At 48.8% G+C, this 17,683-nt stretch overlaps 3 protein-coding genes and 2 non-coding genes across 7 annotated transcripts in view; 3 read left to right on the forward strand and 2 right to left on the reverse strand.

Moving 5' to 3' along the window:
• Positions 1-4,060, forward strand: part of RSPRY1 (ring finger and SPRY domain containing 1) — a 36,232-nt gene extending 32,172 nt beyond the window's left edge. For both annotated transcript variants that reach the window (XM_074550864.1, XM_074550865.1), the window contains 2 exons: positions 354-458; positions 1,431-4,060. In XM_074550864.1, coding sequence (XP_074406965.1) covers positions 354-458; positions 1,431-1,527 — 202 coding nt within the window. In that variant the 3' untranslated portion in view covers positions 1,528-4,060. The remainder of the gene's footprint in view (positions 1-353; positions 459-1,430) is intronic.
• A 286-nt stretch (positions 4,061-4,346) lies between these two features.
• ARL2BP (ARF like GTPase 2 binding protein) lies at positions 4,347-11,551 on the forward strand. Of its 2 annotated transcripts, none has more exons than XM_074550866.1 (7): positions 4,347-4,461; positions 5,282-5,391; positions 7,505-7,563; positions 8,998-9,104; positions 9,911-9,996; positions 10,821-10,917; positions 11,484-11,551. In XM_074550866.1, the coding sequence occupies exons 2-7, from the start codon at positions 5,354-5,356 to the stop codon at positions 11,544-11,546; spliced, it is 450 nt and encodes a 149-aa protein (XP_074406967.1). In that variant the 5' UTR covers positions 4,347-4,461; positions 5,282-5,353; the 3' UTR covers positions 11,547-11,551. The 2 variants fall into 2 exon arrangements, with proteins under 2 accessions (XP_074406967.1, XP_074406968.1); XM_074550867.1 differs by having other exon boundaries at positions 4,434-4,556.
• Positions 11,552-13,237: 1,686 nt separating this feature from the next.
• Positions 13,238-16,201, reverse strand: PLLP (plasmolipin). Its single transcript, XM_005489902.4, has 4 exons — positions 15,882-16,201; positions 14,413-14,586; positions 13,936-14,055; positions 13,238-13,845 (listed from the first exon to the last, which is right to left on the reverse strand). Exons 1-4 carry the CDS (start codon positions 15,993-15,995, stop codon positions 13,732-13,734), a joined length of 522 nt encoding a protein of 173 aa, XP_005489959.2. The 5' UTR covers positions 15,996-16,201; the 3' UTR covers positions 13,238-13,731.
• Positions 16,202-16,814: 613 nt separating this feature from the next.
• On the forward strand, positions 16,815-16,897 carry TRNAL-CAG (transfer RNA leucine (anticodon CAG)). Its single transcript has one exon. It is a non-coding gene; the product is annotated as a tRNA-Leu (tRNA).
• Positions 16,898-17,045: 148 nt separating this feature from the next.
• Positions 17,046-17,128, reverse strand: TRNAL-CAG (transfer RNA leucine (anticodon CAG)). The gene has a single exon. It is a non-coding gene; the product is annotated as a tRNA-Leu (tRNA).
• Positions 17,129-17,683: the final 555 nt, after the last annotated feature.

The following is a 17,683-nucleotide window of genomic DNA, read 5'->3' on the forward strand; positions in this document are numbered from 1 at the left end:
GATACATGGGTTTGTGAGGTTTATTTGTTTGGATTTTTTTATTACCTCCTGAAAGTAGCCAGGTACAAAAGAATTTCTGTAAGTGTTCAGCTGTGGGAACTAGGAGAATTGTTATTTAATCCCCTCTTTGTCCCTTTCTGACAGACCAGCATAGGGAATCAGATTGTTTTGCAGGTCTTTGAGTGTGTTAAGCCTTTTTTTTTGTGGGCAATTATGACTGATGTTTATCAGCAGTGTGATGCAGCACTGCTGTAAGTGTTATGTTGGCCTTGATGCAATTCTCAGAATAGTTTTGAATTAATTGCTTTGAGCCAAATTAATGTTTGGGGGGATCTGTCTCTCTCTCCCTTCAGACACAGGCGCCTGGCTTTGCTGAAGCAAGTGAGTATCAGAGAGAACTGCTGCACACTTTGCTGTGATGAGATAGCAGACACAGAACTCAGGCCGTGTGGACACAGGTAAAACCTTAAAAAACCCAAATCCAAAGAAATAGAAAAATGTGTGTGTGATGTTCAGCTTGGATGAGGCCATGTGCAGTCCCTGCTCATCTGGATTGACTCCCCAGGATAAAGGAAATAACCTTCCTTCCTTTTAAGGATGTGATGTGTAGAGGTTAAACACAATATTCCCACTATTCCACTGATCCTAGACCTGAGTAGATGGAGCCCCTGGTTATTTATTTGGGGAAGTACAGAGGCTACATCTGTGTTCTGCCCTGGGCTACTGAGTCTTATTTCCCTGATGTCAAAGACTTTACTGATTAGTACTTGTTACTGGGGCTGTGAAATCCAGATCATGTGAGGAGAGCAGAAAATTCATAATACAGTCACATACTCATTAAATGTTCAACAAATGGATTGTCTCAAGTCAAAAATTCCTCTAAAAGCTAAAAATGAGCCAGCAGTATGAGCAGCCAGCATAATAGCACTTTCCTGCCTTTAAGCAGCCTGCTGGGAAATGAATCCAGTTAAGTCCAATTCCTTAGAGTTTTAGAGCACTCATGGAAGGAATCTTGCCGTGTGTCTACATGTTGGAAAGTTAAAAAGAGATGTGCCTAGATTGGAGAATTTGCTGCAGGGCACTGGGGCTGCTCTCCAGACCAGAGTGAGTGCAAGGATTAATGAGCTCAGGGAAGTGGGATCCTGAGCAGCTGCAGGTCTGGGAGATGCTGAGCAGCAGGAGCTCCTCTCAAAGCCTCTAAATGGATCCACCACACCTGACTTGCAAGGCCTAATCTCCACACTGAGGGACTTGACTGTGCCTCTGGCAGGCTGACTAAACTGCTTAGTGCTTAGTGTTATTTTGTTGTTGTTGTTGGTTAGTTTTTCATACTGTAAAAGCAGGCTTTAACTGCTTGTGTTATTTGGTTGTTGTTGGTTAGTTTTTCATACTGTAAAAGCAGGCTTTAACTGGTTTTTCTTCTCCTTCAGTGACCTGTGCATGGAGTGTGCCTTGCAATTGGAGACCTGCCCTTTGTGTCGACAGGAAATACAAACCCGAGTCAGACAGATCTCTCACATTTCATGACACACGTGGAGAAACACCACAGACTTGTTTTTAAAGAACTCCAACCAATACTGAAAGGGGAAAGCATCTCTAACCAATCCTTATGCACATAGAACCATAGCCACGGCCAGATTTCATGCTAATTTGTAATCTGTTTATGTTAAAACTGAAATCTTTCATAAGCTCTTCCCAGCTGCCAGCACTGGGAGCTGGATTCAGCAGTCAGGAGCTCTGGCTATTGGTTCCTCTGAGCAAGAGCAGAGGGAGTTGTCTCTTCTTCCCCTTTTCCTTCTCGCCTGTCGCAAGTGCTGAAAAAATTTGCACTGGAAGTACACATACAATGCATTTTAGAAAAGAAGAGAAAATAAGTATTTCCTAAAACAGGGCTGTGCTGTCTTGTGCTCGAAAGTCTCTATTTTTGGCAGAAGTCAGTGCTAAAAAGAGAATGCCAATGTTTTCCTGTTTAATGTAGCCTCCTGCTGGTCAGAGACTCTGTATTTTCAGATATTAAACTGCTCAAAGACTGAATCTGTACACAGACTGATTGAAAAGACAGTGTGGAGACTGTAGAGAAACTCACAGGTTTTAATAACTTGGTGATTCCAAAGAATGTTCTGATTTGTTTTTAAATGTTAAAAGATCAGTGGTATTTTCAAGTACATAATGTTTCTGATACTTTTAACTTCGGTACCCACATTTTTTTGTGAGGTTATAATTTTCAGGAGGTATTCTTAACTAATTATAATGCTGGACTGGAATTAATTTGATATTCTGGGTATTTTTTAAGGTATCATCGAACATCTTTTTTAATCAGTGTTGTTTTTGAAAGTTAGCTCAATTTTTCCAAAGTGAATATATCTTAAAATATTAGAGGAGAGTTCTTGACCCATTTATTTAAAACAAGGTTATTTGGATAGCAATTTCAGTCTTATTCTTAACTCCTTAAAAATGCACCTTGCTTGCCACTTGTCAGTCCTGCTCTGAGCAGGTTTGGGGCCACACTTCCTATTTTTGGTAGGGATCATACAGTGGGAATCTCTGCTCCACTTTAATTACACATTTGTGATGTTTGTATGTTAAGGATGCACTTCAGTAGGCAGCTCTTGACTTTTACTAGGTTTCTACAAGGAATCAGGGTTCACAGCTGGTGTCAGTGAAGTAGCACAAAAATAGGTGGGGTTCTGCTTATTTTGCACCAACTGAAGATATGACTCGGTCTCTTCCAAGTCTTGCACCGGTTGATTTTTTTTAAAAATATCTGTGTGTATAGTAGAACTTTACTAATTCACACACAACTTACACCAAAACCATCCCACTTCTTGGCAGTGATTCAGCAGCAGAGGCTGTTGTAGTGAATTCTCATGGTGTGATGTAGCTTATTTTTAAAATCATTTATTATCTTTATTGGACTATGAAGTACTAACAAAGCAGAGCCTGCTGAGCGCTCTGGCTTCCTCCAGACCTCAGCAGGAGCTGAGAGCTCTGCACACAGGTCCCAGAACCCAGCTCTCCAGCAACTCCTTTCACCTTCTGCCTTTGCTAACTCAAGGGTGCTGAACTTCATCCAGAGATGTGTGAATTAGGAAAGTTCTGTCCATCGTTTTCACGTTGACTTTTGTCCAAATGTAGACTGAGTCCAGCAGCAGAGTGCTGGTTAGTGTTTTTGCTAAAATGTGGATTCTCTTCCACCTTGGATGCCTGGTCTGATTTAAGTCAGGCTGGCAAATCTGTGCCACAGGGATCTCATTTCCTTGCTGAGTGTACTTTACAATGTTTTGCTGTATCCATGTTTTCAGTCAGGGCTGAGTTCCTTCCAGCTCAGTGAGCAAACATGAGCTCCATCACTGCCACAAGGGTGTTAAAAATTCAGAATCACTTTGAAATGAAGTTCTAAGCGCTTCCAAATGCAATGATGACTTTTTATCCCATTTGTACAAAGTTACAAATCATACTTTAGGGAAGAGGTGGGACAGAACCATTTTGAACTCTGCCTTAATAGAGTCTAGTAATTTCAGGGCTTTGGTTTCCCTGGCCAGGATTAACTGAGGTAAAATTTTCAGAAGTGCCTAGGACTCCTAATTTGTATCAACTGCTGTATGAGATTAAGGTCTTCAGGCCCAAGTCCACAATGGCTTCTGGGCATCTGCTGTCCCCTTGGAATGCAGGTGACCTTAGACCCTCGCTGCCTTTGTGGACCTGGGACTAAGTGCCTGTATTTTGGAAAAGATGTGAATGCTTTGGAAAATTTTGCCCCAGACAGTCTTCCATGCAGCTGGTGCTGGGCAGAGGGAGCCAGCAGTGGCGGAGGAGGAAGCTGTGTTGCAGAGACCTGTCCTGTTCATTTCACAAAGGGAAAGGCTGTACCCCGGGCCCGGCTGTGCTGCCATGCAGGCCGGGGCCATGGCTGTCGGGCCGGGTGCGGTGTCACCCCCGCTCCCTGCACCCCCGGGGCTTTGGGGACAGGGACGGAAGGGGCCGACTCCACTGGCCCTTACAGGGGGAAACGAATTGTAGCAAAGTTGTCCATTCAACAATAAAACCATCCTGAAGGCTGTTTGTTGTTCTTTAATTCCTTTTCGACTGAGGTGCATCTGTGCGCGCGGGTGGGACATTGGTGCCGTGGGTGGGCAGGTTATCGCGCTGGTCGCTGGGCTGCAGCAGCTGCGGCTGTCCCCAACCCTCGGAGCCCACTCTACCTTTGCCATTAACAAGCAAATACTGTTGTCTCCTGTCTCCCCCCTCCGGGCCCGGCCCGGCGCAGGACGCGCACCCCAACCCGCCATGGCGGCGGCGCCGCCTTCCCGCGCAGCCCCCGCCGCGCTCTGATTGGCCCGGCGGGCTGGGGGCGGGCCCAGCGGGCCGGAGCCGCGCTGTGATTGGCTGCGGGCGGGGCGGAAGAGCGCGTTCCCCAGGAGACGGCCCGAGGGGAGGGGGCTGCGCGCCGGCCTGAGGGCGGTGGGTGCGGGCGGGGGCGCGGGGCCGCGGGAGCGGAACACGGGGCCGGCGCCCCGGCAACGGCGGGATGGCACCGCCTTGTGCAGAGAGGGACGGTGATGGCCCGCTGCCCTGGGTCCCTTTGAGGGGCGGGAGGGAGTGAGGCGGGCTGGCTGCCGGGGCAGGGCTGGAGGGCTGTGCCCGCCCTCGCCGGGACTGAGGATGGGGAGGCGAGGGACGCGCTTGGGCTCGCGAGGATGGCCCAGGGCTGCTCTGAGGGCCGGCGGTGGGGGAAGCCCGGCGGGAGCAGCGGGGTCCCATCGCCAGCGGCCCCGGGGACCCGTGTGCCCTGTCCCCTGTGTGCCCTGTCCCCAGTGTTCCCCATCCCCGGTGTTCCCCGTGCCCGCGGTGCCTCATCCCCGGTGTGCCCTGTCCCCAGCGCCCACTGACAGCCTTGGGCCCGAGTGTCCAGCCAGGACGCAGCCCCTGGGATCTCTGTCCAAAGCCTGGCCTGGGACACACTGGAGCAGGGTGGCACATTTATCTTATCTATTTTCATTTCTATAATGGTCAGTCAGAGATGTTTCAGGAGAAAAGATGGAGAGGTGACCCAAAACCCTTTTATAGGGTCTGTTTGTATTTTGAGCCTGTTCTCTGAATAGGCAGAGAAAATTTCTAGATTATTTAGGTTATTATAAAAATACAGCAATCATTTTGGAAGAATGTGATGTTGGAATTCCTGTGTTTAAGAATTAAAATTTATCTCTTAATTTGCTCTTCAGGAAATATATGGCAGTTCAGCAATTGATTTGTATTAACACTAAGTCATGTTATTCCTTAGCACTTGGGTCAAAAAGAAGAAATAACCACTAACAGCTGAAACATACATCTCCACTCTGGCTAGGCAGGAGCAATGGAGACTTCTGATGGAGAAAGTTTGGGTGTTGCCACGTGAGTATGCTGCATTCTCATGTGTCAGATTTCAATAAGCTAATTGCTGATTAAGATATCTTGATAGGAATATAATTACAGGAATGAATTTACACCACACTGTTTAGCAGATTCTGCCTCTTAGGAGAGCAAAGGTGCAGAATGCAAAGCTGCAAGAGGGAATAACATCAGTACAGAGTTTAGGTGAAGTCAAACTGAAATCACTGTGGTCAGTGTAGCACTGGGTAGCTGTGCTGAGGGATCACAGCAAGCCTTGTAAAGGCTGGAAATTGATTTTTCTGGTGTTCATTTTAAATTCAGAATTTCTTTTCTGAGTGTTTGTTGTCTTATGTCACTGATCCTGAGAGGAGATTCTTCCTCTGCTTGAGTGTTCTCCTCCTGAAACTGAGCCCATCCACAGGTGACAACCAAATTTCCCCCTGGCAGGTGCTAAGCTGCTGCTTCATCCCACAAGTGCCTGCCATACTCTTCTCCCAGGAGTTGTGGCAGAAGGGAATGTGTGTCTGTGCTTCTGTCATGCGTGGATTTAACTCTTTCAGCCCCAGACTCTGTGGCAGAAGGGGCTGTGTGTCTGTGCCTCTGTCATGTGTGGATTTAACTCTTTCAGCCCCAGACTCTGAGCAAAGGCCAGTGCCAGGTCTGCCTCAGCAGCACAGTGTGCTGGCCCAGTCTGGGTAGGTGGCAGGGAATCAAACCCCAGGGTTGGTGGGCTCGTGTCTCTGTAGGTGGGTGGATGCTCGTGTGTGTTGTATAAAGAGATGGAATCGGGTTCTTTGATTCTGTTACTTGCACAGACTTCAGCCGGGGTTTAAATTAACACTTTCTCCATTGCTGCTGGGATAAGCTGTAGAAGTAGCAGTAGCATTTATTTGGAGGGGGTAAAAGAGTGTAAATTCACGCTGGCAAAGGCAGCGCATGCCAAGGGGAGCCCTGAGCCCGGCTGAGCTGCCCGGGCCGGCCCCGCTGCCGGCCTGTGCCGCCCTCTCGCGGGCTGTGCCCGGCCCTGGCTCCGCTCCTCTCCCCGAGCAGCAATGCTGCTGCCAGGATATCCTCGCTGAGCGGAAACCGGTGTAAATTAAAGATCCCTTAATTTTTCCTGATCAGAGCGAGCCTGATTATAGTTAAGCTGTCGGCTCAATTGCTGTTGGATTAATTTCACTGGAGTATTCTCTAATGGCAAAGTAACTTTAATGAGATTTTCAAAATTTAGTCTGAAGGGCTATCCTGCTCTGTTTACTGATGAGAAAGAGACATTCAATGGAATTTAAATGGTGCTTCCACTGATTGAAGCGATTTTTTTTCTTAAATATCCTTGTTTCTTTGAGACTTCTTTCCCTCACATGTGAGAAAAGTTTGTCTTTCATCCCTTGGAGGAAATAGGAAGAATTCATCTCCCACTAAAGAAGATGTCAATGCCAAAGACATCCTGTGGATTATTTACTGTGTCTGAGCAAGTTGCACAATAACAGATCCAGACTCCTGATCCTGGCACCAAAGATTTCTTCCCTGGATTAATTCAGATCCATAATGGTGTTTAATATTTGCTCATGGTGGAATAACTTTAGGAGATTATCCCATTTATTTGGATCATATAAGGATGTTTCTTGCATAAGAAAAATTTTTAAGTTTCTTCAGTTATGTAATACTTGTGTATACACTCAGTTTAAGTTGTTCCACAAGACCAAATATTTCAAAATATTCTCTGGAGTGTCTACAGTTCTGTGATCACCATGTGCAGGAAAGAGAAGGGAAACTGGTAGCAGCTGGGATTTGTGGGCTGGAAAAGGTTTAATTTGCTGTTCTAATTACACTCTTTACATTCTTTTGCACCAGAACTAGAATTACCTTGACAGTAATGCCAGTAAAACAACATTTATTCTTTCTTGCAATTAGGCACCTTACTGGGAGGAAATAGAGTAGAGGCCTGATGAGAATCTCCATGAAGCAATCTTCTCATCAGTGCCAGGGATTGCTTTGTAGGTTGAAACTGGGAAGTTTTTCAGTTATCTTGTAATTACTGGGTTTATTTGTACTTAGGCTTCTGTTAACACTTTTTAATTTTAACTTTAATTTCTTCTGGGGTTAAAATATATATATTTTCTTTTGCTTTCAGCTCCACCACTTCTGATGAGTTTGATGCAGTTGTTGGCTATCTGGAGGATATCATAATGGGTAAGGTTTGCAAGTAGGTACAGACAACAGCAGGGCTGTTAAACATGTTGCCAGCTGCTCTTCTGTAAATTAGCCAACACACAGAGCCCCTGCCTGCTTCATGGAGATTTTCCTTCCTTTCCTACCTGGTAGTGTAGTAAAAATATACATAAATTTCTTCTGTGTGCTTGTGACTCTTGAAAATGATTCTCCACATCCCTGCAGCACACTGCTTCTTAGAGAAACAGTAAAGATGCTTGTGCATCTCACAGAGAAATCAAAGCTTTCTGGGATTTTTATGGAAGAGACTGTGGGAGGGATCCTTCCCTTCTCCAGCTCTGCCCAGACTTCTCCTGACATCTCTGCCAGGATGTTCTGAGAAGCTGCCATGGTTTGTCTGGGCAGTTTTCTGCAGTGCCCAGCTGCTGCTGCAGGGAGCCTTTTGCACTCTGATATAAAGTTGGTTCTATTGAGGGTTGGTTCTATTCCAGGACTGAAAGCTGCAAGAATGGGGAACCCCATTTCTGTGTTTCCAGCCCTAAAGACAAAGATGGTCACAGAATCACAGAATGGTTTGGGTTGGAAGGGCCTTAAGGATCACTCACCCCCCTGCCATGGGCAGGGACACCTTCCACTGGAGCAGGCTGCTCACAGTCCCATCCAGCCTGGCCTTAGGCAGTAAAAGATGCTCAATTCTCAGGGATGTGGCTTTAATGAGAGCTCAGTGTGTGCAGGGAAGGTTTTTAGAAGGTGCCAAGGCAGAATTCATGCTGATCAGCCATCAGCTGCTTTATAGGAGCAGCACATCATTTCTTTGGTCACATCCTTCCCAGAGAGATGTAGATTCTGGAGCCTCAGTTGCCTGGTGATGCAGTTGAATCTGGAGAAATGCTAACTAAAATAATTTAGAATGTGTCAGAGTTTGGAAGGCTGTGCCTGGTGTCCTTTACCAGTGTTCATAAGTAAACTTTTTATTTATACCTGTTTTGTGGAATTCCATGGTAACTGTGTTTATTTTCAACTCTTCTTTTCTTCCACAACTGGAAAAACATTCTTTGGCAATTGAAAATTTAATCTGGGAATTTCACTAATATTTTTAAATTCAAAGACAAAAACTTAGAGTTCATGTAGAAAAGAGGTATTCACTTATTAAAAAATACAGATGTTTTGCTGACTTTAGAGCCAGAGCATAAAGAGGTTGAGAATAAATAACTATTAATAAATGTAGAGCAGCAGGGCTGTTTTGGTAATATTTCACCATCAGCCTCTGTTCTCTCACAGATGGGTCAGAAGTGGTGCTTTGGCAGCAGCTGTGGGGCTGATGTGATGAACTCTGCACGTGTGCAGGGCTCTGTGCTGGCAGCAGGGAAGCAGAGGACCAGTGAATGTGGGGTTTGTGTTACAGAAAGAATGACTAAACTCCTCACTCTGTGCTGCTTTTCTGTCATGGCCCAGATGATGATTTCCAGTTAATACAGAGGAATTTTTTGGAGAAGCACTACCAGGAGTTTGATGACTCAGAAGAAAACAAGCTCATCTATACAGACATTTTTAATGAATATGTAAGATACCTTTTCCTATTTTTCTTATTTTTTTTTTAATATAGTTCTCCCTTTATAAAATACTGGGCTTAAATGGAGCAGATCCAAAGATGTTCCTGTTTCCTTCAGAAGCACAGCCATGATCTGTGAGCAAAAAGGTTTTTTCTGAAGCTTTAGGTTCCTTTCTCATTGTTTCACACAAAATTTGCTAGAATTACAAGAGTTTGGTTTGTGTTCAGCTTTTGCATTGGGTCATTTTAGTTTAACCAGCTTCCTGAAGAGCTTGTTTTTGAAAGATCAGTGGTTTTCCCCTTGAATAAGAAAATCAAGTGCAATTGGGAAAATTTTGTGAATTTTTGTGAATTTTCCCTTTTTGTTTTTTTGGAAGTTGTGTCGGTCCCTTGCATAGAAATTTAGCCAATTGCTGTAGTAAATAATGTGTTTAGCATGTGTGCAAACAAAGTTTCTTATTTTCCAGTTGTTTTATTTCTTGTATTGGATAATTCAATCACATTCTTCATGCAAAGCAAATCAAGAAACTAGACCAGTCTGCTATTCAATACCATTAAATGAGGTGGAAAAATATTTGTTACTAGATATAAATATTTGTTACTAGATACAGATAGTCAGTGTTTGTTCTCCCCAAGATCCCCAGCAAAAAATGTGCAGCTCTGTGCCTCAGGGCTGGTGTGAGAGCAGAACCAGCAACACCCCTGAGGAATCTGCAGTAAGGATCCTGCAGGGTGTCAGTGTAAGGATGCTGTTTGAAATCTGCCTCTGAAATTCTTGTGATCTTACTGGGGTGGTTTGTCTGGGTTTTTTTTCAGATCTCTTTAGTAGAGAAATACATTGAAGAGAAGTTGCTCGATCGGATTCGTGGGTTTGATATGGTTGCTTTCACAGTGTCGTTGCAGTAAGTCTCTGCTTTGCTTTTGCTTGAGGTTGTGTGCCTCTCATTTCTTTTTATCTAGATTAAAGCCTAAGTTTTTGGCAGTTCTCCCTTTAGATAATGGTTCCACTTTAAGTTAAAATAGAAGTGTTCATGCTGGCTGTGACTGAGCACTTTTCTTGCCTGCAGCATGTCCTGCAACTGTAAATTTCTGAGTTATCCTGCTGAAATACATTGGTTTGAAGGGGTAGGAAGAGAAATCAGACTGAGAGCACTGGAGGATTTTTGTGTTTCTTGTCACTTTGAAGCCAGACCCTTAAAAGGTTGTGTCTTAACTCTTCCAGGCACCTCAGTAGCCTGGTGGTGTTTCAGTCATGTTGTTGAATTCCTTTATTGCAGTTTTCATATGGAGCATCCAGAGAACAGTTTGATTTGTGTTCAGCTTTTGCATTGGGTCATTTTATCTTAACCAGCTTCCTGAAGAGCTTGTTTTTGAAAGATCACTGATTTTCCCCTTGAATAAGAAAATCAAGTGTCATTGGGAACTGAGTACCTTAAAATATTTGAATCTGGTTAATTTTTAATGTTTCTTAAATTAACAGGTCAGGTTTTCAAGGACTGATATGATACTCATAGGTCTTGGATTTAGATAAATTTAACAATGGAGTTGGATTGGAAATACTGCATGGTAATATTTGGCTGCAGTTTTGCTGTATGATAACCTGCAATAATATTCTTATTTAAATACTGATATCATTCTACTTGTCCTTTTTGACCTTGTATCATTTTAAAAATAACAAATTTTCCTCACACAATTTTCTCATTCCCCAACTTCTTTTTCTCTGTAGACAGCACAAAGATGAAATGCCAGGTGATATATTTGATCTGCTTCTCACATTTACAGACTTTCTGGCTTTCAAAGAAATGTTCTTGGAATACAGAGCTGTGAGTATTTCACATTGTTTATTTTCATTGGCACAGTAGCTGTTGGTTTTGTGTAGCTCCACCTGGGAGTGCCAAAGGAAAAGTTTCTACAGTAGGTCACAGTATTTAACCAAAGGCTGTAACAGAGTCAAAAAAAATTAATTCAATGAGCAGCTTTTTAAACTCAAACTGCACATTTAATGATTTATAGAAAACATTAATAAAGCTGGCATGTGGAGCAGCTTTCCTGCTTTTGTGAACTTCCTGCATTTGTGAATATTGTTTTCCAAATGAACAGAAGGGAACACTTTTTCACTGTGACAGTCTCTGAGCTTGTGGAGTCTCCATCCTTGGAGATATTCTAAAGTTGTCTGGACACAGTCCTGAGTGACCATGCTTGAGTGTGGGGCTTGGCCCAGGGATTCCTGACAATCTTGTTGGGTTCACCTTCAATCCCAGATGTTCCACTAACATGTAATTTTATATTGGTTTGATGCAGCAGAAAATGTATTGCCAGCTTCATTTGAAATGCTTATTCCAAACCATCATGGAGTCACAGATTTCTCTTTTTTTCCCCATGTTTCTAGGAAAAAGAAGGTCGAAGTCTGGATTTAAGCAGTGCGTTAGTGGTGACTTCATTAAACCATTAAACAAATCATTCTGAAGGGAGTTCTGTTGTATTTTAAGTGAGGTCTATTCAAATTTCAGAGGGGAAAGGCAGCGATTCCCAGGAGGGGCCGGGGCAGAGGGGCGGGGACTCGGCTGGGAGGGCGGAGGGTGTTCGGTGGGGCCGGGCCGGGACTGTGGGTCCCTCTCCAGGGGGTGAAATCGAAGCTTTCTGGGATTTTTATACCCTTGCACAAATGGATGGAAGAGACTGTGAGAGGCAGCCTTCCTTTGCCCAGCTCTCCCCACACTTCTCCAGGATCTTCTTAGAAGCTGCCGTGGTTTGTCTGGGCAGTTTTCTGCAGTGCCCAGCTGCTGCTGCAGGGAGCCTTTTGTACTCTGATATAAAGTGCCTGAGCTGCAGTTCGAGCTCCTTGTTCTTTGTCCTGTCTCTGCTGAACACAGAGAACAGTTTATTCCTTCTGTTCCTGCAGCACCATTGCTTAACTGGCAATCACCCAGTTCCAACCCCCCTTCCACTGGAGCAGGTTGCTCAGAATCCCATCCAGCCTGGCTTTAGGCAGTAAAAGATGCTCACTTCTCAGGGATGTGGCTTTAATTGACAAGTCAGTGTGTGCAGAGAAGATTTTTACAGGATGCCAAGGCAGAATTCATGCTGATCAACCATCAGCTGCTTTATAGGGACAGCACATAATTTCTTTGGTCACATCCTTCCCAGAGAGATGCAAATTCTGGAGCCTCAATTGCCTGGTGATGCAGTTGAATCTGGAGAAATGCTAACTAAATTAATTTGGAATGTGTCAGAGTTTGGAAGGCTGAGACCTGTGTCCTTTATCAGTGTTGTAAGTAAATTTTCTGTCTGGATTTTGGAATTCAATAGTGACCTCCCATGTTAATTTCTATTAATTTTATTGATTTTATTTTCTTACTGTTCCTGTTTTATATATATATAATGTCTATACATCCATAACTGGAAATTTGACCCTTGATTTACTTACTGACAGTCAAATAAAGGCAGATGTGTCATGGGCCAATGCCATGTGTCCAGTTCCTTTTCAGTTCTCACCTTCCATCAGTGCAGTTCCCTTTCCTGATCCTGCCTCTGCAGACAATCTGGTAAAACTTTTCCCATGCAGAGCAGGCAGCAAAATTTGCAGAGTAGCTCACCATGCACCGGCTTTGGGACTCACTGAATCTGCTTTTACCACCTTGTACAAGGAGGATGTGAAAGGAAAAGCTGCTCTGCCTGGCTGGGCATCACTTCTCGTTCTGACAAACAGCCAAAAGGTGAATTTGTGGTCTGGAACACAGGGGAGCAGTGTGGTTCTTCCCTCTCCTGAGGCCCTGATCCTGCCTGTGTTCCCAGAGCTTCTGCAGACTTGATTGTAATTTCTGAGAATGACCTGCAGCTAATGGGCAAAATTGACTTGCTGGTTAATTAGGTGAACTCAGGAGTGTGTGGTGCTGAGCCAGGAAGAGGGAGTGATCAAAGCCTTGGCACCTCGTTGGTGTTCTTGTGGTCTTGGCTGCACACTCTGAGCGTGTGTGTGCATAAAGCAATGAGAGGTGAACGCTGTGGCCTCGTTCCTTCCATAGCCCACACAGTAAAGCCCACATGGAGGGGAAGGAACAGCCACCTCTGCAGTGACATCTCTGCTGTCCCCACCACGCTGTGCTGCCTTCTCACAAGTTTTCTCATGACAGACTCCAGTGCTGGATTCAGGAATGTTTTTATTTAAAGCATAAAATTTCTATTCAAATTGTTAGAAATCAATCCAAGAGCAGTTACGACTGCTTCCCTCGCTTCACTTCTCATCTTCCAGTTCTGCCGCTGTTTCTGCACCCCGTTAATTGCATTACTTACACTGTAGCTGTGAATGAGCAGAGAGGGGAGCCTGGGCTTGGGTTAGTCAGTTTTAGTACTGCACTGTGCCAAACTGGCTGAGCCCCCTGAGTGGAGCTGCTCTGCTGAGGATCCAGATGAGCCCTGGGGATGAGCAGGAGCTGCAGCCCCAGCGAGTCCGTGTTGTGCTGCGGGCACATCAGGTGGGAGCATCCTCAGAAACCACAGGGCAGCATCCACGTGAGCCAGTGCTGGGCACTGCTGCCATCCCAGGCTGCTCCCAGAACGAGCCCTGGTGGCACACGAGGCTCCGAGCCTGGCACACGGTGGCCCCAGGGTGGCCGGGCTCTGCTGCCCACTCCTCCTCACACGTGGTCGCTCACTTGGCTGGTGGCCGCGTTGCTGCCCAGCCCCTTCCAGGCGCGGAAGCTGAAGAAGGTGCTCACCCCGTAGGTGATCATGGTGACACAGGCGAAGAACTGGAAGAGGAGCACCCATCCATCCCCGTGTGAGCTGGGGGCTGCCCCGGCCCTGCCCTCCCTCCCTCCCTCCCTCCCGCCGGTACTCACGGAGGCGGCGGCTCGCCGGTTGTAGTCCCACTGCCGCCAGGACGTGGGCTGCACGGCGGCCGCGCACGTCACGAAGGCCGTGATGTAAAGCACGGTGGCCACGGCGTTGCAGATCATCAGCTGGGGAACAAAGAGGAGCTCCTGAGGTCTGGGCTCAGGATCGGGCATGCAGCAAAAGGCTCGGGTTCACATTCCTCCCCATACCCCAGAACACATTAAATGCTCCCCAGTTTGTGCTGGAAGGTTTTTGGATGATGCCACAACTACAGCAGTTGGTGGCTGTAACTTTCTGGATTGACATAGGGTTTTCTGGTTTGAGCATTTTCTAAGCAATTCAAGGGCAGAATGAAACAACGTCACTGTGCAAAGTGCAGGGGACTCGGTTCCATCAGCCCAGAAGCGAATGAAGCCTTCCCAGACCACCTTTCCAAGATGTTTCCCTCTTGGGATCCCTCCTCACCCCTCTCAGCTACGCACCACGAGGGGCCAGGGGACCATGTAGAACTTCTGATGAAGCTGCAGGAGGTAAATCACCAAGAAAAGGAGCGTTAGTATCCAGAAGAAGAGGGACACGAACATCACCCAGCCGTAGGCCGCGTGCAGGTGGTACGTTGTGGCGGCGATCAGAGACCACACCAACAAACCGAGCACCTGTGCGGGGGAAAGGGGAACCTGTTCAGGGGCTGCCTCCTGCAGGGGGAGCACAGAACATCGCCCACAAGCCCAGGCACACCAGCACCAACAGCAGGTGGGTTCCCCTCACTTCAGGAAGGCAGTGGAAGGGCAGGAGAAGGGCTCCTTGGAAAGCCGCCGTGCCCCTGTGTAAGCCCGCACCGCCCATTGTCATGGAAGGAACACAACAGCCTTTGTGCTGCCCGCGCCCAACGCCCTGGCTGCCCCGACAATGCCTCCTTGTCCGTCACATCCATTTCTAACACTCGTGATCACAAAATATGTGCTGGGGAGAACCACACAGGGGGCTCCTGCAGGAGTGGGAGGTGGCACGCGTGAGCTGCTGCCGGGGGAAAGCAGGGCAAGGTTTAACAGCGTGCCCTGAGCAAGGGGCTGCAGAGGTGGGAGCAGCTGCAGAGCTGGAAGGTCTCGGCTGCTGGCCTTGCTTCCATCTCTCTTTCCTGGCGCTCTGCCAGGCACTCCCAGCAGCATCCTGCCCAGCCCCTACCCTGAGCGTTTGTCCCTATGCCACCACCAGCTCAGCCATGCCCAGGGGCTGGAATCTGGAGCCAGGAGCCGGGTCTGTGCCAGCTGTTTCACAGTGGCTGCTCAGGGCACATCCCACAACGCTGCCCCGAGGAGAGGGGACGAGGGAACAGGCTCCCGGCACCGTGGGCAGGTCACGAGTGGCCCGGTCCGCAGCAGAACTCCCACCCCTGCGCGTTCATGTGGCACCGTGGTCCCGGGGACAGCACCAGCGGGAGATCAACTGTGGCTGCCTCCGATGCTGAGGCAATGGGCAGTGATGCTGCTGCTCGATTTGAGGGTGCAAGGACCCTTGGGCTCCTCTGAGAGGCTTGGGAGGACAACCTGGAGAGCTGAGAGCGTTCCAGGTAGCGTGAGAACCTCAGGGGCACTCTCAGCACAGCCCCCCTGGAGTCATCGGGCTCCACACACCCCGACCCATCGGCTGTGCCCCGCAGAGATGCCCGCACGGATCAGCCAGTGCCTGGCACTGGGAACCACCCGGCACTGAGCAGAGTCACAACCGGCAAGGGGTGTGAGGACGAGAATCCGACTTTTCCTCTGGTTTACAGAGTGAAGGAGGAGAGAGGAGGCTGCACTGTCTTAGGGTTGGGGATTACCCAGGGTTAGACAGCGGAGATGGGGTCGGAGTGGCAGCCGAAGAGAGCCCGGGCTGTTTCCAGCTGCAGAAAAGCCCCCGAGTGGGTGATGCCCTCCCTCCTTTCCCGCGCCCCCTCCCCGGTACTCACGGCCTGGGCGCACATCAGCCCCCCGAGCGGCGAGAGCAGGAAGGAGCCGTCCAGGGCCGGGGGGGAGCCCGGGGAGGCGCTCCGGGCTCTGGCGGCGCCGGGCAGCCCCGCCATGCCGCGCACCGGCCCCGGGACGGCCCCGGCACGGCCCCTCCGCGGGCGGGGCGCGGGTGGCTCCGGGGCGGCCGGGCTGACCCCGCCGCTGCCCCCGCCCCGCCGCCCCCGGAGCCTCCGCCCGGCGCCGCGCTGCGCTCCCGGTGTGCGGCCGTGTGCCCGTACCGGGGCACCGCCGACAAAGGGCGGCCCCACCGCGACTGCCCCCGCTCCCCGTATGCCGGCGATGCTCTGCTGGAGCAGCCCGGGGCACCGCAAACTTCCGTGCAGCCGTGTCCTGCTCACCGGGACATTCGGTGGCCTCCGGCGCATCCCGGTGACTGGCGTTGCTCCTCGGCGGGGGCCGGGCGACACACGTCTCCTTGTTAAATCCTAGGAATAATTTGGGTTGGAAATGATTTAAGGCATCTCGTTCCAACCTCCTGCCATGCAAGGACACATTCCACTAGACCAGGTTGCTCCAAGCTATTGGACTGGCTCCAACGTGGCCTTGAAAACTTCCAGCTTCTCAGGTCAATCTGCCTAGCGCCTCATCAGTCTCCACTCCGGGAGATTCCTGTCAGCCTGTATCCCGGGCTGGGCCGGGTCATTCTGGATGGCAGCAGGACCCTCTGGACGATCATCCGCTGCTCCCGGTCTGGTGACATGTGCCCAGGGCGCTCCGGGCCCCATCACGCAGGTCGTTAATGCAGCCCGTGGCGCAGGGCTGGGCCCGAGGTTGTCCCGGGGCTGTCCCGGGCTGTCCCAGCAGTGACCGGACACTGCAGCTCGGTTGGGATGTGGGATGTGATGTGGCTACAAGAGTGCACTTTGCAGCAGGTCAGGATGGCCGAGCGGTCTAAGGCGCTGCGTTCAGGTCGCAGTCTCCCCTGGAGGCGTGGGTTCGAATCCCACTTCTGACAGCTACTTTTGCGCCGCCTGCGGGCGCTTTTAGCTGCGGAAGATGGGCGGGAGCGGGAATAGGAAAAAAAAATAGAACTACTAAAAGCGCGTAAATGAAAGCAATTAACTAATTAACTACAGGCCAGCGTAACGCAAAAATATTCGAGTTGTCAGAAGTGGGATTCGAACCCACGCCTCCAGGGGAGACTGCGACCTGAACGCAGCGCCTTAGACCGCTCGGCCATCCTGACACCGCTGGGCGCCCATGGCGGCCCGTGCTACACTTGAGGGCGTTGGGCGAACGCTCCGTGAGCTCCGTCAGACTGTGGGCTGTGACAACGCCCTGGGGAGCGTCCTCCAAAGCCCGACCACCGTCTGCGTGAAGCACCTTTTCCTAACATCCAGCCTAAACCTCCCCACGCACAGCTTCAGCCGTTCCCTCAGGTTCTATCACTGGTCACAGACAGCGGCATCGCCCCTCTGGTGCCTCTTCTGAGGAAACTGAAGCCCACAATGAGCTCTGTCCTCAGTATCCTTTGTTTCAGGCTGAACAAGCCACTCCTCACATGGCTTCCCCTCCAGACCCTTCACCATCCTCACGGCCTCCTTTGGATGCTCTGTTACAGCCTTAGATACTTCTTGTACTATGGTGCCCAAATCTGCTCCCAGAACTCGAGATGAGGCTGCACCAGCACAGAGCAGAGTGGGACCATCACCTCCCCATCCCACAACTGCCTTTAACAATTCCAGTTCAACCCAAAAATGGGATGGTTGAGGCACAGCTGAAAGGTTTTGCTGCATACATT

The sequence above is a fragment of the Zonotrichia albicollis genome, chromosome 13, assembly GCF_047830755.1.
Source record: "Zonotrichia albicollis isolate bZonAlb1 chromosome 13, bZonAlb1.hap1, whole genome shotgun sequence".
NCBI classification, from domain to species: Eukaryota; Metazoa; Chordata; class Aves; order Passeriformes; family Passerellidae; genus Zonotrichia; species Zonotrichia albicollis.